General features: G+C 45.0%; 1 protein-coding gene across 1 annotated transcript; it reads left to right on the forward strand.

Annotated features, from left to right (window-relative positions):
• The first annotated feature begins 391 nt into the window (after positions 1-391).
• On the forward strand, positions 392-16,787 carry LOC141804778 (axin-2-like). The gene is made up of 11 exons (XM_074689397.1): positions 392-616; positions 1,507-2,448; positions 4,813-4,953; positions 8,059-8,161; positions 10,047-10,187; positions 10,628-11,049; positions 11,140-11,289; positions 11,379-11,612; positions 11,725-11,829; positions 12,298-12,423; positions 14,881-16,787. Exons 2-11 carry the CDS (start codon positions 1,619-1,621, stop codon positions 15,005-15,007), a joined length of 2,379 nt encoding a protein of 792 aa, XP_074545498.1. The 5' UTR covers positions 392-616; positions 1,507-1,618; the 3' UTR covers positions 15,008-16,787.
• The last annotated feature ends 6,515 nt before the right edge of the window (positions 16,788-23,302 follow it).

Consider the following 23,302-nt stretch of genomic DNA (forward strand, 5'->3'; position numbering starts at 1 on the left):
TACTTTGCTTTCACGTTTTTAAAAAAAGGGAGGCTACTCGGGTACATGGATGGTAAGTTGTAGGAAAGCTGTTCCACAGGCCCCCTCTCTTGGCCGCTTTGATGTGCTGCTGCTGAGCTTTGAAGTTGAGAAATGCGGACTATGTTTCTTGTTTGTGGGCGAGAAATACGGTGAGATAGATAAGAAGCTTATGTGAGTGTGTGTTCCTCTGTATGTGTAGCCGGGATAAAAAAAAAAAAAAGACGAAGAATATTTGTCGGGTTGTGCGTTTTCATGTTGGGAAAAAAGTGGGATGTATTCTTCTATTAGAGCCCCCCTCCGCCTCATCCTTTACCTCCTCCAGATTTTGACACCCCCACTGATCTACATAGGGAGTGAGCCTGCCTACTCTGAGGTCAGTTGTTGAATGGGACAGGGTACAGCTTACTACAGTGCTTGTTTTGCAGCGACACAGGACGCATGTGGCACAGCACAGGCTTTGAATAGTCCCTCTTTGCCATTCGTACAGGACTACTGTTTGGAGAGTTACTGGACCGTCCCTGGCTCTAGACCACAAATGGAGTAATTCTTCAACTTTTCTTCGGGTTTTCACTCCGGTTGGTACAGCTCGGCGATGGTATGTCGTTTTACGCGCATTTACCCTGCATCCAACCTTTTGCTTTTACCGCTCGGGTGTGTGGTGTTGCTGTGATACACCGCCTGTTGAGAGAGTTAATGTAGCTGCATCAAACCCTTCAGATTATGTCGTTTCAGCTGTTTATTGATTAAGATTAAACGCGTCGCTGGCGCTAAGTCTTCTTCTAGAGCCGCGCAGATCATGAATGAGGGTTTATATCAAGCCTTTTTGGTGCTTTGGTATGTCAGACACGTTGCCGGGGCTGTGGCTTTAATAATGTACTGTAATAACCTTCCAGGGTAGATATTAAGGCGATTGATCGCTCACATTTACGCGTGAGCGACTGGCTTCTCCCGCGGGGCTCTTTACCCCTCGTACATTACTACGTTTGAGGTCATTGTGGTGCAGATCAGATGCATTTCCACTCGTCTGTACATTTCTGGGATGGCGAGGACAAGTGTGGGATCTGAGTTGAGTGTGTCAGTGTGTGTGTGTGTATGTGTGTGTGAGTGTGATTCAGACAGGGGTAGGGTACGGTCGTCCGAAACAGATTGGGAATTAATTGGAGTTGAAGCCTGTGACATGGACTCGTTAGGAAAACACGTGTAAGCCACAGTTGTTAGACTCCGGTTTTGGTGAAGAGTGAGGCAGTGTTGGATGATTATTCTTGTAAAATGTTTTTTGATGTGACAGATCAATGGGCGACGAGAATGTAGGCTGCAGTTGATCTCTCATTTAGATTATAAATAGATAAATGAAATGAAAAAAGCCTTTCATATTTCCTTTCTCTCTGAACCCGGCGAGGGTTTTGAAAGGGACTGTTTACTTGATGTCTTTCTTTGAAGTTCAGCAGGATCTGGCTTTGATTAGATCAATACTTTGTGTTTCAGAGTGAAGAGGAGCTGAGAAGCTCCCCCGCTGCTTTTAGAGAGTGAGGAGGATTAAGGCTGGAGCTCAGTGGAGGCACGACGGCACTCTCACACGGCAACCGGAGCTGGAGCCATGAGCAGGGCGCTTACGGAGCACATCAGCAGTAGCTTCCGAGAAGATGCTCCTCGTCCTCCGGTACCGGGGGAGGAGGGAGAAGCGTCATGCTACAACCCCAGCAGATCTGCCAAAATGAGAGCCCAGAGCAAGGTTAAAGATATCCCCGTCGCTGCGCCCCCGGGCTCCACACCGCGGAGGAACGAGGATGGTCTCGGGGAGCCAGAGGGCAGCGCGTCGCCGGACTCGCCACTAGTCCGGTGGACAAAGTCTCTGCATTTTCTCCTGGGCGACCGAGACGGCGCTCACCTCTTTAGGACCTTCCTGGAGCGGGAGAATTGCGTGGACACTTTGGACTTTTGGTTCGCCTGCAATGGCTTCAGGCAAATGGACTTAAAGGATACCAAAACGTTGCGAGTTGCCAAAGTTATTTTCAAGCGGTACATCGAGAACAACAGCATTGTCGCCAAGCAGCTTAAACCCGCCACCAAGACCTTCATAAGGGATAGTATTAAGAAACAACTCATCGACTCTGCCATGTTTGACCAGGCACAGACGGAAATTCAGTCCAACATGGAAGAGAACGCATACCAGATGTTTTTGACCTCTGACATATACCTCGAATACGTGCGCACCGGCTGCGAGAACGCGGCGTACATGAACCACGGCAGCCTCGGCAGCCTGAAGCTGATGTGCGGATACCTTCCTCCTCTCATGGAGGAAGAAGAGTGGAGTTGTAATGACCTGAAGGCAAAAGCATTAGGGTCTGTGGTTGGACTTTCTGCGAAAACCCTGAGGGCTACTGCTACCATCCGGACAGCAGCTGAAGTGCTTGAGAACACTTGCAGGTAAGAGCAGCGCACACCCAGAGCATGCATGTCTGTGGCTGTGCTATCACATTTGTTTTAGTTTCTCTGGCTCTGCTTTGCTGTTTCATTTGCACCGGTTCTTCATTAGCTGAGCTAGCGTGGATATGTGGCAGTTGGCAGTTATTTCACAAATGCCTAAGAGAGAGATAAAGGCACTTGATCAAAGGGTCTCAGAGGAACATGCCTGTATATTTGTGCCCTCCTGCCTTGCAGTTAGTCAAGGGGTTGGAGGGGTGGAGGGGCGGGGTGGGTACAAAACATCAATGGATCTGAGCCTTCCTTTTAAGTAAATGGTGTCTTGCAGGCAGCCCTCTGCTGGCTTGCTCAAGTTTCCTGTGCTTTGAAACCCTTCCTCCGGTTCAGGCACGAACTCAGACACCAAGCCTCATAACTGGTAGAAAGACATAAAACACTCTGATCTTATTGTTGAGATGCATGATACATTCTATATCTTACTCCCACTGAGCCATATAGTGACTGTATAGTGCCAGAAAATCTCTGTAACCCATGAAATGCTAATACAGAGTTAAAAGAAGTTGTGCAGTCTTTCTGATGCCAAGCAGAGATTTTGCTCTCTTGGTCAGAGATGAAAGCAGAACTGTTTGTGGAAAGCATTTGGGCTTTTATCTTGAGAGCTCGTCCCACACATTGTCCAACAGCTGAAATCTTTTCAAGCCAGGAACATTTTCAAAAACTGGATTCAATGCATGAGCCCGCATCAAAGGGCGCTCGAAAAACTTTTTCCCTCAACTGCTTTGTTCTCACATCTGGGTGCAATTGTTACTCAGAGGTTTGACATTGTCTTAATATTTAGTTTAAGGAGGAATATTTGATGTACTTAGCGAGGGAAAAATAAGTGCTCTGTGTGGTTTTTAATAACTCTGAGATTAGACTGAGTCTAATGACACAATTTACACCCGGCCTTGAGGACTTAGTCTTTCATGTGAGGAAGAGTCAGATAACATCAAAGAAAGTTGCTCAGTTGCTCTGACTTTGTTGAGTCAGGAACCAATAAGAGCAGGGTTTGTTGACATGTGGCCATCTCATGCTTCCTGGTGTGATCCCCTGCATTCTTGTTTTCCACAGAAAAAGCGAGAGGGAGGGAGCCCCCTCTCTTTCTCCCTTCCGTCACCCGCGTTCTCCCCCTGCCCCTCACCGTCTCTTTAGGTCAACCAATTTCCATCTCAAACATGTGGAACTAATTTTGCCACTGCACAGATTCCTTCTTCTCCTCTTTTTTTTTTTTGTAAAACCCTCTGATACTCAACTCTAAAGTGATAGAAAAACACAACAACAAAACATCCTCAGCTCAGTTCCGCAGCTTCAACCACCAATCCCACTTTGCCACAGATTTTGTGTGTGTGTGTGAGTGTGTGTGTGTGTGTGTCAGTGTTTTCCTTCCTCTCCCTTTTCTTTCCAGCACTTTTATCTCTCCTTTAAAAAAATCTGTCTGACAGAGACTAAGCATGCTTTGAGAGGAGACAGGGAGAGACAAGAGGAGGGGAAGGGGGAAAGACAGGAAGGGGGGATCATGAAAGAAAGAAAAGAGATGGAGAAGGGAGGGGGGTGCGTAGAGCCCAGCTGTGCTAAATACCTGACTCTTTGCGCGGACCTTCCAAAGGTCAGGTTTGTGCTTGGGGCCTACGGCTTTAGTCATGCTGGGGTTCTCCTCTCAGCACTCCCGGCAGAAGGCATTCTCATAAAGAAAGGGGCCCTCCTTCCCCCTTTCCCTCCCTCCCCCTTCTCCTCTCTCCCTCTAAAGCTCAAGTTCCCCCTTCCTCTTTTTCCCTCCCTCTTCCTTGTCCACCCCCTTCACTACTGAAACAGGAATGCAACACAGCAGGAGAGAGTAGAAAGACACAGAGAGAGACTTTAGAAAGGAAAGCAGGAGAGCGCGAGTGAAGGAGGGGCCCCCAGACTGGATGATAGTGAGAGGGAAAGAAAGGAGCTGAAGGAGAAAACGCTCAAAAGACGGAAAGAGAGTAAAGTTTGTCAGTGAAAAAAAAAAAGTGCAGGAGGATCTGTCTGGTACAAATGAAAGGTTGGACAGATTGGAGAAGAAGGAAACGGCTCATGTCCCCAACCGTCACCTCTCAATCCCTCTAAAACACAACCCTGTGTTCAAGGGAGAGGAGACATGAAAGGAGACGAGAGCAGATACTTTGATCTTATTTAATGTTGTCGTGTTGCTTGAGCTGCTAAGTACCAAGAAAGTGACTCTGCAGTCTGCAGAACAACAAACTTCATCCTGTCGTACAGTTTTATGAGAAATCTGTTGAGTTGCACACCACGAATCAAACAGAAGCCCTCACATCCTAACGTGTCTCCCTCTGTCCTTCACAGATCCAGCCGTCGAGGAGACCCTGCCAGCCCTTACTTTGTCAACTCCGGTTATATTTTTGCCCCTGCCACCAGTGCCAACGACAGCGAGATCTCCAGTGATGCCACGACGGATGACTCCATGTCCATGACAGACAGCAGTGTGTAGGTGTCTTCACTGACGTTGAGGATCTGCTTGCTCCTTTTCAGCCGGAGATCCGCCTGTAACTCTGAAAGGCTTGTTTCTAGCTGACCCTGGCCAGAGCTCTGTAAATTTTATTGTTTCCCAAATATCCAAACATGCCTGGGACCAAGTTCAGTCAACACCTTTCCAGGAAAAAGTCGAGGAGTGTGCAGGAAAATATTTGGCCTTGTAGTCCAACACACTCAGCTTTTCTCGGGGCCAAGGGGACTGAAGTGTTGCGAAATAATGGTCCATAATGTATTTTAATTATCCTCCATGATTGACTCCAGGTAATTCTATTACTCTGTAGTTGTTACCGTGGCCTCAGGGGAGATAACTCTGGGAAAGTCATTACAGCTGAAGACCTTTTGAAGTTTATTCTGATGCGTTACAGGCTGCAGAGATGGGAGAAAAAAAAGGAGAACGTCTTGATGTGGGTGGGGGCGTTGCCTCATTTTCCTCAAAGTTGAAATGTATCCATCCCACCCACCCTTCTGCCACAACAGACTTGTTTTTTTCATATTATCTAATCGCTTTTTCCCTTTGAAGAGCTGAAGGAGAGGGGGAGGGAAATGGCCATTCGGGCCTCAAGACAAACTCATTGAAAAATGTTGGCACCAAATGAAAGGAGGCTTACTCACATGGTGGGTCGGTTTCCTGCCACTGGCCTCTGCGGCGTGCTGAGATCATGTGTCTGTGAGGCTTTCACAGGGGTTACTCATTTCTAGACCTTGGGACGAGGCATGAGGAACCCCCGCCCTCCCTACCTCCCTTCTTTCAGGCCAGACTAGGGCACCCCCCAAAAAAATCACCTCCACCCACCAAACCCTCCACAGCTCCTCTCCTTCACCTTCCAGAGCCAATAGCAGGAGTGGTTGGGCTCGAAGTGCAAGTGAGTGAGAAAATAAAGTGCATGGAGTATAAAGGGCTTAACTGAATCGCTTTCAGCCTATTGTTAGGTGAGGGGAGCTTAGGGGGATAAGAGGGTGGCTGGCTGCTTTGAAAATGACTTGCACAACTGAATAGGAGATCCCCATAAAGTAAGGGCCCATGAAACCATGAAAGGGTCTGTGGCTGTTTTCTCTTCCCCAACCTGGACAAAGCATCCAGCGATCACATGGTTCCTCAGGGTGGGACGGATGAAAGTGATAAAAACAAAGTTTGTGATAAGGGAGAAGTTTGAGTTTGGGGTGCTTAATGGACAAGACGTTCTTCTGAGCTGCTGAAGAGTCTCCTGTTTCCTTTAGGGATGCACAATATTGGATTTTTGCCGATATCCGATATGCCGATATATCGAAACCCCTTTTGGCCGATACCGATAATCACAAGTTTGTTTGTTTTTTCACTGTAAAGAAAGTTAAGTCTATCCTGTACTGGAATTTATATGTTACTCTAATTGTGACGGTCTTATTTGTTTAAGAAACACACATAAAACAAGACAAAACACATTTGATTATACCATAAATAAGAAATGTATTATTTTTTCAAACTCAAGACATTCAGTATTGAAATACAGAAAAATAATTTCTTTAGATCACATGAACTTTAAATGTACAATGCATTTTTAAACATAACCAAGTTGCATTTGATTATTTTAGAGCTACTGTAACAACCTGGTGACAGACACAGAGCTCTGCAGAGCAAATAAATGAAGTGCTACATTTTATTTAAGGAGCTTATTTTTCAGATGGAAAATAATAATAATCCTTACTGAATAGCACCTTATCGGCTGTGCACATTGGCAGAAATTTTCACATCAGCCGATATCGATATTGTGCCAATAGTATCATGCATCCCTACCTGACGCTAAATCTGCAGCACTTGTTTATTCGACTTGAGACAGAAAAACCAGAGTCATCATTCAGCAGATACATGTGTTAAAGTCATATTGTTTGAAAGTTTGTCCCAAGGTCTTTGACACCGATCTCTCCTGTCCTTGTCCCCACCCCGGGCTGATTTCAATAAAAAACGCAGCTGCTTCTATTCTCATTTGACTGAACAATTTGATTAGTGTGTCCTTTTACTGTGGTTAAAAGGCACTCTGCAAATTTGAATCTCATTTCCCAGATAAAGAACAAGAAGAGGAGGATTTGGGAAGGGGGGGCAGAAGAAGGGTTGGTGCTGGTGGTGGTGGTGGCGAGGGGGGGGGGATTTTTTTCTCTTTTTGCTTATATCTTATTTATGGATTTACTTGGACGCTGGGGAATGCTGCTGCACCAACTTCAAACATTACCTTATCTTACAAACCAGCCTTTTGATGTTGCTGAGATCAGAGGCTCACAGCACAGCGCTTGCCAAACGAAGATGGCAGCGGGTGCATATGTGCATGAGTGTGAGATTTCAAAGAGGCAGCAGAAAAAGTAGCGTTTGGGCTAGGTCAGACACTTCTGAGCAGCCAAAATGGCCAAGATAATTGGCCCAGCTTAAGTGGCAGCTGACTGGAAGAGCAAGCAGACACAGAACAGAAAAAGGAGAATAAGATTCCCAGAATAAATGCTTAATTGTCCAGAGACTACTGGTATTTTAGCTTCATCTCCATTTTGGTATTAATACATCAGCACTGCATAGCCAGGCGCTGTTTACGGGCCTGCTTTAGTAGTTTCCTACTCTAACCTGCTCCTGTGGTTAGCGCTGATTCTTCTGCTTTTTAAACAACTCCTGTCAGGGCTGACAAAGACTGATGTAATCTTATCAGTGGGGCTCTTCTTTTGAAGCCCACAGTGGGATGTTTAGCATATCTCTCCCATTGTCCTGGTGTGTTTTGTTATGTGTGTTTTTGTTGCCTCGGCTTCAAGGGCTCTGCAACCTTTTGATTAGCTGTAATGTGCCTGGTGGGTGGTTACTGGGTGCCGTTGTGTCGGCACTTCAATGATGAACTGCCTCCTAAGGGCGCTTTCTGCACAAAGATTGATTAATTGCACAAACGCAACAATAGTTGGCGTGTAGGTTTTGTGACCTGCATGATGAGTAGCAGTAACTAATCAAAACAGGATCCATTAGGCGGCCAATTATTCGCAGCACTGGAGTGATCTTGCACTTTCTTCCCCTCAGCACATGTGAACCTGTGATGTCTTTGTGTGTTGCAGAGATGGGATCCCTCCGTACAAGCTGGGCACCAAGAAGCAGCTCCAACGGGAGATGCACCGTAGCATCAAGATCAATGGCCAGATAACGTTACCCCACTTTCCTGTAAGTCCTACTTCTCCTTAACTTCCACTTCCTGTCTCCGTGTTCCCTTTTTTCTCATCTGCTAAACTCAAACTTTTACAACGCTGACAGACAACTGGGTCCTGATTCCCTCGAGGAGATGTGCTTTTACTTTATTTTATTTTTTCAGAGCTCCTGTTGTGACAGAATACTATATTTCATTCCCCCTGCTCGTTTTCATATAAAAGTCGGGGTAAATGAAAGGCAGGATTTGCATATCACTTCACTTCTTCTTCTGCCTGTTTCAAACCCCCCCTCCCTCCTTCCCCACATCTTCCCTCATCCCAGTAGCGTCAGTCGGGCTGTAAATATAAACTTTTGTTGTCATCTTTGCATTCTGCCTCAGTAAGTGCAGTGTGGAGCGGAGCCTCGTGGAGCCGTATGTTTTATTAATCAATGATAGCGCTGCTCAAAGCAGAGTGTGAAAACAGTGTAAACAGGGTTAAGATGCTTGTTAAGATTACTCTTTGAACCGGCTAAATGACACCAAGAGAAGGCACATTACTATTCACTTTGGCTTCACTCTGCTCCCAGCCTCATATCTGGTCCCATTAGTATTTTGGTGGTACGCCGCGTGTGCTTCACATTCGGATGGCGTTGACCTGCTGAAGTGGTTTTTGGGAAGGTTTAAGGAAGTGGGTTAGAACAGATTGACACAGGTTAGGAGGTGTGTCTGTTTGAGGCTGGAACAGAAATATGATATTCTTTTGTCTCCATATCCAAACACAGGTATATGTGTGTGTGTGTGTGTGTGTGTGTGAAAGAAAGAAAAAGAGGGGCTTGTGTGTGTTTGTGCATGCGTTTGACAGTGTTGTCTGTTCCCCCTTTTCTCTCCCTCTGTCTTTTCTCTCCCTCTTTTCCTTTCCCACTTGCTCTCCTTTAATGTCTCCCTCCTGATTTGGAGATGGCTCTGTCTCCCATGATGCACCAGCCCCAGGCAGCGGGGGCCCCGTGCAGGGCTGGCGCTCCTTTGCCAGCAGCTCTGCTTGCCTTTCTTCTCCTTCCCTTCATCGCATCTACAAAGAGATGAGAGGAACAACAAAAAAAGAGTCAAAATCAAGAAAGCCAGTGTGCCAAATAACAAAAAAGTAAGAAAGGCAGGGAGAGGAGCCGGCGCATATAGTTAAAGAAAAAGGAGGATAATGTGACTAGAGTACCTCTGAGCTGCCCTGCATGCAGCCGGGAAATAAATTACTACTTCCCCTCAGATCTTCCCAGTATTTGACTCCTCTATCCTCTCCCTCCCTCTTTCCCCTCCTTCTCTGTCTCGCGCTCTCTCTGCTCCCGTTGCCACTTCACCAACGCACATCTCAATCCTCTTCCTCTTTTTTTTTCACGCTGTTAATTTTGTCCCTTTTTTCTTCCCCTCTCCTCTTCTCACTCTCTCTTCTCTGTCGATATCTGGCTTTTATTCGGAGATTTAAAGCTGTGTGTCCCTCCCACCCCTAGTGTGCGTTTGATGTTTGACAAGGGCCCTTTGAAGTGTACTGACTTCAGAAGCTGCCTAGCTGATGGCTTGGTTGGGCTACAGAGGGTGCAGGCAGGGGGCCTCCCCTCCAAGCGAGACCAACTGCTACCCAGCCATGGCTACCCCCTTCCTCCCCCCGTCTCTCGCTCAGCAGCCTGGCACTGCCAAGGGCACTGGGCATGAGAAGATCTGGGGAGAGATAGGCAGGAGAGGAGGTTTAGGTTAGCTTGAGGGCAAGGGCATCTGGATTAGGGCTTTTGGAATCGCAGCTTTTTGGAACAAGACAGGATTAGGGCAAGGGCAGTGGATTAATGCAACATATTGCATCTGTCAGAAACACTGCTCGCTTACACTCCCACACATTAAAGCATCCTTCCATCTGTGTTTTCCACCCTGCAGAGGACACACCGGCTGCCTAAGGAGATGACCCCCGTTGAGCCTTCAGATTTTGCAGCCCAGCTCATCGCCCGGCTGGAGAAGCTGAAACGGGAGCAGGACACCATGAGCTCACTGGAGGAGAGGCTGCAGCAGATCCAGGAGGTACGGGGTGCAACCAGGCTAGATGTTAACCCAGGATCATAACAACACAGATTAAAAGCTTTCATGGGCTGCAGCACGTGGAGAGGTTTGACGTGTGTCTGGGTTAGGCCACTCCTGCCTAACTTTCAAACTCATGTTTCGAGGCACATTTAAACTTCCTTCAGATAGTTAGCACTTAGCTTCTCTCCAGTGGCACGTTTGCTGAGTATGTGTAGTGCCAGTCTCTTTGTGAAGCACAGGCACACTCTGCATTATAGATGAAGCGCACCCAAAGCCTGTTAGCGAAGATAACAGTGAAGCAAAAAGGGAACTCAAATCAAGTTATCCAGCCATTTGCTCTCACTGACTTCACAGGACGAAAGAGAGATTTTAGAAGTTGAGGAATAAATATTTTCTCAAAGGCTTAACTTCTTCTTCTTTTTTTTTTTTTGTGGATCCAGGAAGAGGAAAGAGAGGAGAGCAGCGACCTCACCAACAGCACCTCCCTCAGTCACCCGTTGCTCCCATCAGGCAGCCAGTGTGAGGAGGACCCTCAGGCGATCCTGGATGAGCACCTTTCTCGAGTCCTGAAGACGCCGGGCTGCCAGTCACCAGGTGTGGTTCGACACTCGCCGCGCTCAAGCTCACCGGATCGGACGGTTGCCACAGTGTCCTCCGGCCACGGGCCCTTCTTTGGTGCTTATCCCGGGGCCCCCAAGTTCCTAATGACAGGCAGGCAGTCCACAAAGCACATCCACCACCACTACATCCACCATCACCACGCTGGGCCGAAGACGAAGGAGCAGATAGAGGCTGAGGCGGCTCAGCGCGTGCAGTGCCTCTGCCCTCCAGGGGGCGCCAATTATTCCGACTTCATCCCAGCGTAAGTGTAACTTCAGCGCTGAGCTGGATCAAGTTTTCAGTCATTAATTCTTCCTGGTCCTCACCTCTTCTCCTCCTGTTCTTTCTCCAGTCGCTGCAGCACTTTGTCCAGACGGCCTGTCAAGGCCACAGAGGAGGGCGTGTCCTCGCCCCGCCTTCCCCTCGACGCCACCGACCGCTCTCAGAATGTTTGGCAGTGGATCCTAGAGAGTGAGAGACAGGGCAAACACAAGCCACACAGGTAGGAGCCTGTCCAAAGTCACCACAGCCTCATCAGAGACACACAAAGCACCCGGCTCTTCTCACATGAATCTGTTGCTATCCAAACAGCACTCAAGGTCTAAAGAAGTCCAACCCCCTCGACTCCAAGGCTCTGCCCGGTCGGACTCACTCCTCCTGGGGTGGAGGCGGCATCGGCAGTGGGGCTCACCTTCGCGGCCACCACCCTGGCCACCCATTCATCCAGGACCCAGCCATGCCGCCTCTGCCCCCACCCAACACGCTGGCTCAGCTGGAGGAGGCCTGCCGCAGACTGGAGGAGGTCTCCAAGCCGCCCAAACAGAGGTGGGCGCAAAAAAACAGCCACAGTCCTCAACATTTCATCATTCTGTGTGATTAATAAAGACATGAGGAGTAATTGGATGCTGATCTCTGTGATTTTGATTTTTTGTGACAGACATTCATCAGCAGCCAGCAGCCTTCAGCGAGACAGGAGCCATCCAGCAGCAGCTCTCCCAGCTGGAGGAAGTCCCCTTACCAGCCCCGGACTCCAAGCAGACGAGTACGCCTCACTTCATCTTCTTTTTCTGTCCTTTAAACCAGCAACAAATCCCATCTTTGTTTCTTTTCCTCCTCTTTCCCTGAGTTTATTTCCACATAGATGTTTTCTCCCCTTCTCTCTCCGAGCTTATGTTTTCACCCCCTTCCTCGCAGATTTTCTTGCTCTTCTCTTCAAAGAGAGATGTTGTGAGTCAGCATAGCCGTGTCTTTGAACTCCTCTTCTCCAGCTTTTTAATCATTTAAGATTAAACATGCTTTAATACAAAATCCCAGCTACCCACATGTCTCCCAAAACTCTCCACTGGAGCACAACAAAGATGTGTAAAGTAGCCCCTGGTTCCTAAAACGCTTCAGCCCCCGTCTTACATTTAGTGATTGTTCTTTAAAGCCACAGTCACCTGGAAATGTAACGGTTGGACCTTTTTCTTGGAGTGCAGGAGTTTAATCTGGTTTTATCTTTCGTTTTTAGGTCGAAGGAGCTGGTGGTTACCTACTTCTTCTGCGGTGAGGAGATTCCTTATCGCAGCATGATGAAGACCCACTGCCTCACCCTGGGACACTTCAAGGAACAGCTTAGCAAGAAAGGAAATTACAGGTAAACACTCACAACACTTCAAAGCACAATAGCTTCTATTCAGATGGATGTTTTTTTATTTCAGTTTGATGTGGTTGAAGCTTAACTTAGAGGGAAGCACATGTGTGTTTGTGTGTGTGTGCATGTGTTTCAATCCTTGTCTGCTGAGTGGGAGTGTTAAATTTTGGAGGCCGATAGTTGAAGAGAAATTGAGCTGATCTGCTGTATTCAGAGCTTAGGGAGAGAGTGAGGGACGAGGAGGAGGAGGAGGAGGATGAGGGAGGGGGTCTGGAGCGAATTTTTTCTCACATCTGGTACTGATTTCCATGGTAAGGCAGCCTTAATAAATATGGCTTTGAAGCCTGGGACATTTTATTTTGTGCACAAAGACCGTTGCGAGGCCTTCAGATTCCTCCTCCACACTATTGCATCAGGCATTAAAATCAGATGCCGCCAGCGCTTTCTTCTGATAGCAGTTAACACAGCAAAAGTACCTCCTGTCAAAGTCAGAGGATGGGGAGAAATTCCTCAACCATGTTCGGACTTATTAAGTCATTTGAACGGTATTAGCCAGTAAGTTTGAAACAGTTCAGGAGCGTGTAGGTTGTATCAGACTGAAAGACACAAAGACACCAACCAGCCAACCAACCAGTCACATCTGCTTGTTAGGCAAGAGAGAAGACGGCCCCGTGAACAAGTCGCAGCACCCCTGCTATCCCATAACTCTTCAGCAAGCAAAGACGAGGGGGGAGGCAGGAATGAAGCGTCTGGCTTCAATGGCAGCAGAATGTGTGGAGTTGGTTAATTTGGACATGGCAGCGGTACAGTGGAGAACAGTACGCCGCAGCTCTGCCAGACGATATTGGTGCCAGATGTTTCGAAGAGAGAAAAATCCTGCCACATAAAACATGTTCCAGTGGAAAGACTTCTTCTGTCTCCCGCTCTCTGAAACAAAGTGATGACTTTGAACTATTTGTGAGTGAAAATGTTGCAGGAAAAAAAAAAAAAAAAAAAAAGCACATCCAGCCAATCGAATAGAGAGGTTTAATTGAATTATTTGGTTTCCTCTAATGAAGATCAAACGGTGAAATCATGCTCGGCAAAGTTTAGAGAACAGAGAGGGTTTTTTAGCTGAAATGCTATCACCGCTCACTCTTTGGAGAGACTTTTCGCCTGGGTAAGGCAATCTGCTCCTTCTCCATTTGTTTGTAATTACAATCAACATGGAAAATAAAACTGTGTGTGCTTTTTCTGTTCACCCCTCCTTACATGTGTTGTTTGAATGACTCCAGCTCATAAAACACAGAGCTTTTTTCCCTTTTTTCTCCTTTTCTTGTATTCTGAACACAGGCACACATGGGCAAAATGAGGCATTTTTCCATTACAAAGCTTATCATTAAATCCCCTCCTGCTGATCTTTTGCTGGGTTTAAAGTAGAGAGGAGAAATCATTAGGAGCTCCAGGAGACTTCATAGTCGCTCGAACTAAGCTAACCCTGGGACTTATCTCTGCTTGAGAGAAGAAGAGTGGGCTCGCTAGGTGACCCATGACCTCCAGGAGACCGTCTGAGCGGTCGCCACCCTGCCCCCCTCCCAGGGTAGAGCTCCTCTGGCTGGGCCCACATCCAACCTCTCACACCCTCTCACAGAGGCCTGCACTCCGCTTCCCCCTGCTCTGCCTCCCTTCGTTCCTCTCTGTTCTCTGCTGGTGATCGCAGGGAGTGTGTGTGTGTGTGTAGGAGAGCAGCACAGGGCCGGTGTGTGTGTGTTGATGTGCGAGCTGCAGAGTGCGCTCCTGCAGTCACAGGCAGACTCTCAGGCACCTGGAATGTCAACCTGTGTGACAGAAAGGCCCTTCATTTGACAGCCAGCCCAATTAGAAGCCATGGAGACAAAGAGGGGGAGGGGGCACGGCTGCAGAGGGGGGGCCCAAGACAGCCTCTAATTAACCCTTCAACTTTAATAAGACCTTGCAGGACAGATAGGCATCTGCAGAACGGCCAGCAGTCAGGATGAACAAGTGGATGAGGAGACACATGGATGCACACACACACACACACTCTGACAAACAGGCTGTTTCTAGCAGCATGAATTATCACAGGGAGTGTTTAAACGGAGGGTTCAGCTCTGTTTGTGCAGCGGTGTGATGTGGAGTCAGGCTCAGTCTTTGAAGTGTGCAGGGATGGCATTGAAGGCTATGACTAAGTTGTTTTGAGCAGGATCCATTTCTGGCTCTCAGAGTGCGCGTGTTTGTGTTTGATTTGGACTAAAGGGAGTTGTGCGCGAGCCTGTATGTGGAAGTAGTCGCGTAGGTGCCTCAAAGCGGTTTTTAAAACGCGATGAAATGTATCAGATGCACTCCTGCTGCCACTCTGTCAGATTCTGTTTCAGTTCAATTTTTGTTTTTTCTTCTTCTTCCACGCTCACCCACGCCCAACGCTTCTAATCACACACCAATCTCTTTGTTTTTCCTCCTCAGGTACTACTTCAAGAAAGCCAGTGATGAGTTCGAGTGTGGTGCCGTGTTTGAGGAAGTGTGGGAGGATGCCACTGTGTTGCCCATGTATGAGGGCAAAGTCCTGGGCAAGGTGGAGAGAATGGATTGAAAGCCACTTCGCTGCCGACCAACCAATGCCCTTCTCTGCCCAACCAAAAGCTAAGCTGTCCCTAAAACGTGGAGCGAGAGACTCTGTGTAATTAAGACAAACACTCTGGACATTTTTTTTATTTTTATTTCTTAATATTAAGCTAAACAGAGTTAATATATCCAGCACAAAGGAGTGATTGAAGGAAGACGAGCCAATGAAGTATGCCGAACACACAGGAGGTGCTGCCCCTCCCTGACTTTATCAACCAATCAGCCTTAGAAACAGAAGGGAATGGCACGAGAGACATTTACAGACCAATACCAGGATGATGAGGATGATGATGATGATGATTGGAGGCCAGTGGGGGAGGGGGGAGAGACCCCACCTCCTCTTGAATATAACCACTGAAGATGTAGATGACTGTTTGTCGTGATGTATCGAGAGACTGAAGGTGCGTTCAGTGTGACGGACCGGCAGGCGCTGAAGAAAAATGCCACCAACCTGCTCTTACACTCCAACATCATCACAAAAACGTCTGTACATGTGCATATACATAGCTGCATATATGTATATATACATGTATTATATATAGATGATGCTTTTTGTCTTGAGTTGAAAAATTTTATTAAGTATTTATTGAAAACAACCCTCTCCTTTCCCCTTCCCAAGTCTTCTTAAACCTGTGTCCCTCCCCCTCCCTGTTTCCAGCCAATGGGCAAGCTGCTTTGAATGTTGGGAGAATACTGTGGTGATATTGTTCGTTTTGTTCGTTATTACTTTACACAGAGGACGTGACACTAGCCTAGCACCTCCGATAGCCTTGTTGCCCCGTCTGACCCAAACTAACAACCTTAGCAGGGGTCCGGTCCGAGGCACGCTTCCTCCACTATTCTAATGGTCAATCTGAGTCTTATATGCTGCTGATAGTTTGTAATGTTAACTTTGTCACACTAGTATTTCCTCTCCCTCATTGTCTCCCCCTCCCCTCTTTCCCTCAGTCCGGCGACAGAGCTCCATCTTTTAGTTGTGCCTTTGTTTGTAAACCAGGCATTGCACGGGGGGAGGGAAGGGAAGGGGAGGGGGCTTAAAACAGTTGCAGATACACACAGAGAGGAGACCTGAAGCACAAGTCGTACCATCTAATAATGGCCGTGTTTACAGCCGACACACCAAAATGACTTGTGCTAACAAGAACCAGTTTGGGTCGCGGAGAACGACTTCTGGATGAAGTCAGCGAGCGTGTCAGAAAACAAAGTTTTTTAAAGTCCACATTTTGAAGAACTATGGCTCCGATATCCTTTGAATGTTTTTACAGTGACATCGTATATAGCACAGCTCCTGTATACATTGTAATTATGCATTCTGAAGTATGGATACTGACCCATGTGATGCACACACACACTCACCCACCCACACATTGACAACACACACCCACCCACACACACACACTGACACACACACACACACACACACACTGTCGCTGGTGTTTTATGAGTACAGCACCTGTGCCTACATGGATGCCATACCATGTGCTACCCTGTTTCAGGGTTTTAATATATATCCCTTGGTTTTCAGAAGGGTTTTATGTTGAGAAGATATTTTTATGCTTTTAATAATAACCTGTAATCATGTTTATTTGTTCTGTTTTTACACCACGGCCTTTTTTTGTTTTGTTTCATCTAAACTGTAAATTATACATTATATAAAGAGTTTCATTTAAAGATTTACATGGACCTATAATTATTGTAATTATTGAGAGATGTAGCCTTTATTAAAGTTTTATATTTTTCAAATGAAAGCTCTTTTGCTTGAGATTGCTTTTTTTATCACACACTTCTCACGTTATTATAGCAAATTTGATATTTGAATCGGTTTTTATGTACATGTAGGATCGTCCAGAAGAGAAAACACCTGTTAGCATTCGTCTGATATTTTCCTCAGATTGTGACAAAAATGACATTAAAACTGTTATACAAGGAAGATATGAACCAAGTAGACAAAGCAGGAAGTTATAGCGGGTTTTATACCTCAGGAATTTTTTGACCGTGCAGCTCTCCACAGGAAGTCTCAAAGTGGGGGTCAGGACTGCAAAATTCCCCCCTAAATCAAAAACTAATTACATTTGTATTTTTAATCCATCATTGTCAAAAAAAAAAAGAAAAATGCAGGTCAGATTTTATTGAAATATATAAAAACAGAACCTGTTTGATCTACATGTCTGTATTTAAGACCCTTAAGGTGACTAAACAAGGATAACAACAGCGTCAGTGGCATCAGATAAATTTAGGAAACACAGCAATATGTGCATATAAGCTGTGTACTTTTTCAGCACTTAGTGAAATTAAGTATCTAAGACCTCTTTTGTTCATTTGTGTTTGATTTTAGATTATCCTATTAGTATATTTTAGGGGTCGCAGGCTGAGAAGTTTTGGATCCCTGGTCCAAGAAAGACGTCAGTGAGAGTGTGACAAAGAAAGATGTGTTAGGTATTTTCTGAGGGTTTTTTGTCAAATTGACCTCACATTTCTTAGAATACCAAATTCACAAAAAAAAAAAAAATTTAGTTGACTCATTCAGAGGCTTATTCAAACCCCGTACAACATTAGCATCCATCCCTCACCTGTATGACTTGTGTGACTTATCCTCAGTGGGTCACAGTCAGGGTGTGTTGTGAGCAGGTTTCCAGCCAATCAGGAGGCTGACACATGTAGAGTACAAGACTTCTAACACTCAAGGATTAACTGTTCAACTGCAGTCTTCAAATCAGACACTGTAAACCCTCCACACCATGCTGGAGTGAAATGACAGCAACTGGAGCTGACAGGACAGGTCTATGGAACCTCTTGTTATATTATAATAATGATAATTACTCCTGACAGGTACCTGCCGTCGCCATAACCTGCATGTCTTTCTGAGTAATGAGGAACATAAAGTATTGTTATTAAAGAGGCGATGCAGCATTGTGCCATCATCACATCACTTCACGGCGCAGACAGAGAGCGAAGAGGTGACCGTACACTTGAACCAAAAATTACTGAAACTCATTCCCAAAGACACAACATGCAGTCTCTGTTTTTACACCACAAAGTCATGTTTGTGAAGCCAGAACGTCTGAACGCCTGCTGTTAATTGACAGCGTAAACAGAAATCACTAAAAGCCAGTAACCTTTTGATGCCTCACAGCCCCTGCGTGGTGGTTAAATGTGCGCGTTCTGTATTCAGCACTTAAATGAGAGACATTAAGCATGGAAATGGGGGCATGGGCTAATTGGTCCTATTAAAGAGCAATGAGGACCAGCGCTACTCTCTGACAGTCAACACAAACATTAATGAAGCACCCTGCATCCCCTATCAGAGGGCCGAGCCATGTTTTCCTCAATTAACTGTCTTTATTTGAGCACCAGGGGAGAGGAGGGGGGGGTTAATGCTGGAAAGTAAATTAGTGATAGGAAGCGCGTGCTGTCTGCGGCTCACAGACTCACTCACTTGTACAGCTCAATCCAAATTGTTGACATAAAGAAAGCGTCCAATTGGCAAAAAGCAGAGGTAGCCACCAAACAAAGATAACTACAGTCATTTCTGACAAGCTTTCACTTCCCACAAAATGACTTTCTCATTTCTTTCTCTCCCGCTCGCTGTTCCTGGCAATTTGGCAACAAAAAAAAAAAAAAAAAAAAAGGGAAGAAAGAGACGAGCTGCAAATGCTTGTCACATCTACGAGATACTGTAGGTTTTCTCTCAGCCTTCATCACATAAACACATTTCTTTTCTTTAAAATATCATCTTAGCGCAGGCACAGCTCTGAACAGTTTGTATTTGAACACCACAAATAGCAGATTAATTTTCAGGCTCTTTTCATCAAAGGCAAAGTGCGCTGAAAACTTCAACACATAATCAATGCATTGCATACTCCTGAACCTTAAAATCGATTGGTGCATGGTTCTAACTTCACAATGTGCAGGGTTTAATCAGGCTGAACCAGCGAGTTTCTGTTGAACCGCCTGGAACAGGGCAGGTGTAACCCTCCACCCTTCCACCCCCACCCTCCCCGCCTCCCCCCAGCTCTATTTTTACAGCCTCTTGGGGCTCTGGCTTTGAAGGGAAACCTATCCAGGAAAATTGCTTGCATTTTTCCCCACCGAAGCGTTGATAGATGGACATTGAATGTTGCATTCCCTCTCTTACACATCAGGACCCCCCTTCTTCTCAGCCTTTCTGAGGCATTCCTGTCCTAAGAGGTGCTTTGTGGAGTGCAACGCAGGTTACACACCGGCTCTGAAGTTCCTGCTTTCACGGAAACTTGACTTCCAACACTTTAAACTTCAATTTGAATCCAAAGCAGACGTTTGTTTCTGAATCTTTTCATCAACGGAGAATGTTTCTGAGCTGTAACTTTGATTTCTTTGGCAGCTTTTCTTTCCCACCACCTTGTACGCCTGCATGTCTTATACACGGCTACCTTCATCCCTATGTTTTCCCCAAACACTGGCATTCATTTCCACTTGCATTGTGGTAATTGGCATAGCATGGTTGGGGCTATTGTAAACATGGCTGTGTGAGACTGGTATAAAGAGGCACCAGTCACTCCCCAGGCTAAGCTAGTGTGCGAGGCAGGCAGGGGCTGCTGCCTATTGTGCTGCTGAAGCCTTTGTAGATTTGCAGTGGGCCCCTTTTTAATCGCCTTCTCATACACCGCTTGCCGACTTGCTTTGCATATTTAATTGCCAGGTAAAATCATTTTGTCGACAATCCGTTTAATTATTTGATTGTACAGAAAGCGTAAAGAGTGAGCGGAGGGAAGAGGAAGGGATAAAGGGGGATAGAGAGAAGGAAAGAGACAGAGAGGGAGAGCAGCAGGCAGCAGAGAAAGAAAGAGGTCTGTTGCCAGAATAGACATCAAAGCTGTGCCTTGATGTTGATGTTGAATGGGCATTAATGGTTTCTGAAGGCAAGAGATTGCACGGGGAAAAAAAAAAAAGAGAGAAAAGAAAAAAATAAACCCTCCTTTTTCTCTGACAATCCCGCCAGCAATCTCAGTAAATGCATAAACATTGGAACCCGGTGCCAGATTGAGGCTCAAACACAGAGAAAGAAAGTGTGAGCGGGAGAAGTGAGTTGGACGGTTCACTTTCATTTCCCTTAATGACCGAAGGGCAACTAACAGAGACGGACGGGTCAAAAGTTCCGATTTCAGGCTGTCAGTGATTAAGAAGCTATCACCGTGACAAACATTTAGGTTGAGAGACCAAAAAGATTCACAGATCCAACGCTCTGAACTCCTCTGAAGCCGGGAGGACATGAAAGAACAACATGTCAGACTATTAGTCACCACAATGAGCATATGCTGATTTATCAACGCAGTTAGTCACATGAGCAGAGTCTGAACACAGTCAGGGTCAACAGGTGCATGAGAGGATGCATTAAGTCATCCGGTGTGAAGATTTTGTTTTTCATTAAAACCAACACTAATATGTTGTTTTAGGCACTTTTATCTTAAACCGATGCGTCATGTGACCTACGCAGTAAAATGAAGTTTGGTCATTTCTTCACACTGATTTTTGTTCCTGAGTTCAGGTCAAACTCAGAGAGCTGATGCTCGTCACTCACCAGGAAGTGTCTGTGCCCCCATCAAGATGTAAGTCAGCGAGCCGGAGGATTTTTTTTTTCTTTTTTTTTTCTTTTTTTTACTGAATTTTTTTTGAGTGACAAAGTCAACAAGAAGGGCTTTTCTCGACAAAAGATCACATACAATATCACACTGACTAAAGTTAAACCTCAATATCTAATCATATTTTGTAAGCAAATCATTTGGGAAAATTATTTGCCATGACAGGACCCCATCAACATTTTGTCTCTAATAAAGAAAATACGGCAACATTTTTATTCACTTCTTTTGCTTCACAACGACAAATAACAATGGGTGACGGTGCTCATGGGAAATGCAGTCTTCATAATATATCAACTTTATTTCTTCTATTCATCTGTACAAAACATATGAAAGAGAAAATAAAAGCACAGTTTACATTTGCAAACAGTGGCGTGAACAAACTTTTTGAACCACAGGGGCCAAAAGAAGAAGGCGCATAGCCATCACGTTTTGGCTCCCAAGGGTGTGGTTTATCATGGTTTGACCAGCCAAGGAGGGAGTTAAGAGTCTAGCCTACCAGTGGGGCACTATAGCATGTTTTTTTTAAGGATTACCCCCATGTATCATTTATTTGGATCTAAGTTAGTGTTAGTATGTGTTCTGTTTGTTTTTTGTTTGTTTCTTTTTTTGCTTGTACAGACCATATTTTGTACACATCCATTTCTTGTAAAAGTATAGGAATTAATAAAAAACATTTTTTAAAAAAAAGGAAATTAAAAAAAAGGAAAGAAAGAAAGAAAGAAAGAAAGAAAGAAAGAAAGAAAGAAAGAAAGAAAGAAAGAAAGAAAGAAAGAAAAGATAGGAAGAAAACTTGTTTATTCTTGTCTTTAAAGGAGACAATGACAACAGTTAAAGCTCCCATGCATCTTATCTTTTTGCTTGTGTTTTTACCAGAAATTTCCAAGATTTTTCTATTTTAAAAGGTAATACTCACATATGAACTCTGTCATGGAAAATGTAAAACTTAAAGGTTTTTATAAAAAATGCAGCTCACAGCTGTTTTAACCCACTGCAATTCTGCAACAGGTCGTCATCATTGCACTGCGTGCTTACACACTAAATCCCACAGCAGCAAGCCACAATGGGAGAGCTTTGAGATTCTTACACCTACCTCCCAGTGTCCTTTTTAGAAATTCAGAACAAAAATTAGAAAGAAAAAAGAAAAATCAGTCTTTGTGCCAGTGCTCATGCTCATGTTTGCTTTTATAAGCCATAAAGAGGTGCCAATGTTAATTTCAGTCCATTTCATAACCAGCTAAAAAAAACTCCTCACAGGAGCTTTAAACAAAATGCATCTGATTTAAAATAGCGAATTGAAAAGTTAAAAAAAAAAAACATAAACTGTGTGATGTACCTTAGTCTTTGACAGTTATAATCATCAAGTGTTTTTGAAAAAAAAAATCAATTTTACTTATCTTAATAATCTTACTAATCTTAATTTGCCTCTACAATAATGTATTTTTTGACACAGTGTTTCTTAACAGGCAATCTCAGATCTATACAGTCTTATTCCTCATCACAACTTATAATTATGCTTATCATAACAGAACAGTTTGCATCTATATGAAATCAGCAGATGCCTGTTTTTATATGAACTGGATAAAAAAGACTCATAGTACAGCATGAGAATAATCCCTCCACAGGATGGGAGGAAGCTTCATACGATACAACATTTATATTCCAGGAGTGAACCCCGAACAGAGGATGCTGTCCTCTCTCCTGTCACCAAACACCTGAATGTTGTCTCCTGTTTCATGATGTGTGCGGTGGGGCTTGGCATTTGCGTGTGAGCGGTCCAAGCTGGAGGCTTTAACTGCAGCTTACCTCTGAAACTCATCCAAAACCACCTTGATCCTCTTTCGGCTGGCACCGCTGGATATCTCACTTTCTCTCCCTCTCACCCACTCTCCCCTTCTCTTGTGTTGTCAAGTTTGCTTATCTCTCCAGTTTCCCTGAACTATCTTGTTTCTCTGTCATTCAGCTGTGGGGGTGATGTGTATGTGGGTGTGAGGGTGTTGTTGGGTTTGTGTTATCTGGAGGGAACATCTAGATTCAACATAACCTTGACTAGCATACATGCCTGTTTTGGAGGTACGGAGTAACTCTGCTTCTTCACTGACTTCTCCCTGAAAAATCTGGCATCGTAAGCACATGGACTCAGGGTATGGGCTCAAAACAGAAGAGAGGCTTTCTGGGTAAACAGAAACTCAAATAAACTGGATGTTGTGTATTTATTTATAATGCAAACACACACAAATATAATTTTAGAAACCACAAGGGGCTCCAAGAAATCTCAGTGTATGTCAGTTTAAATGAGCTCCAGCTCCTTACGAACTAAACAGCTTTCACATCATGTGTGCACAGTCCATGAACAAAAACTGGACACACCAATGATCACAGGTTTGTTCACCACTAAAAGCAGCATTTTATATAAGACTGGTTACTGCTTCTCAAACAATAGACTGTCTGCTGTACATTGGTGATGTGAAGGACTACAAAAGTTGTAGTAGGTAAGTTATTATTATCAAGTTGTGCAGATGCTTCCAGCTACATATTGAAAATGCGACTATTTTGCATTTTAAAACCATTTATTAATTAATGTATTTATTTATTATAAATGTTGACATTAGAATGTAAAGTTATTTGAGAGATTGGAATTGAGTGAC

This window comes from Halichoeres trimaculatus, unplaced genomic scaffold, assembly GCF_033239565.1.
Source record: "Halichoeres trimaculatus isolate MK-OKI-2021-1 unplaced genomic scaffold, fHalTri1.1 fHalTri1_scaffold_2, whole genome shotgun sequence".
In the NCBI taxonomy this organism is placed as follows: domain Eukaryota; kingdom Metazoa; phylum Chordata; class Actinopteri; order Labriformes; family Labridae; genus Halichoeres; species Halichoeres trimaculatus.

Bases quoted from the DNA above. Each gene is read 5' to 3' on its own strand.
- LOC141804778 (XM_074689397.1), top strand. From the start codon at position 1,619: ATGAGCAGGGCGCTTACGGAGCACATCAGCAGTAGCTTCCGAGAAGAT. The intron at 10,188-10,627 runs GTACGGGGTGCA...TTGTGGATCCAG, and splicing joins GGCTGCAGCAGATCCAGGAG to GAAGAGGAAAGAGAGGAGAG. The intron at 11,290-11,378 runs GTAGGAGCCTGT...CTATCCAAACAG, and splicing joins GGCAAACACAAGCCACACAG to CACTCAAGGTCTAAAGAAGT.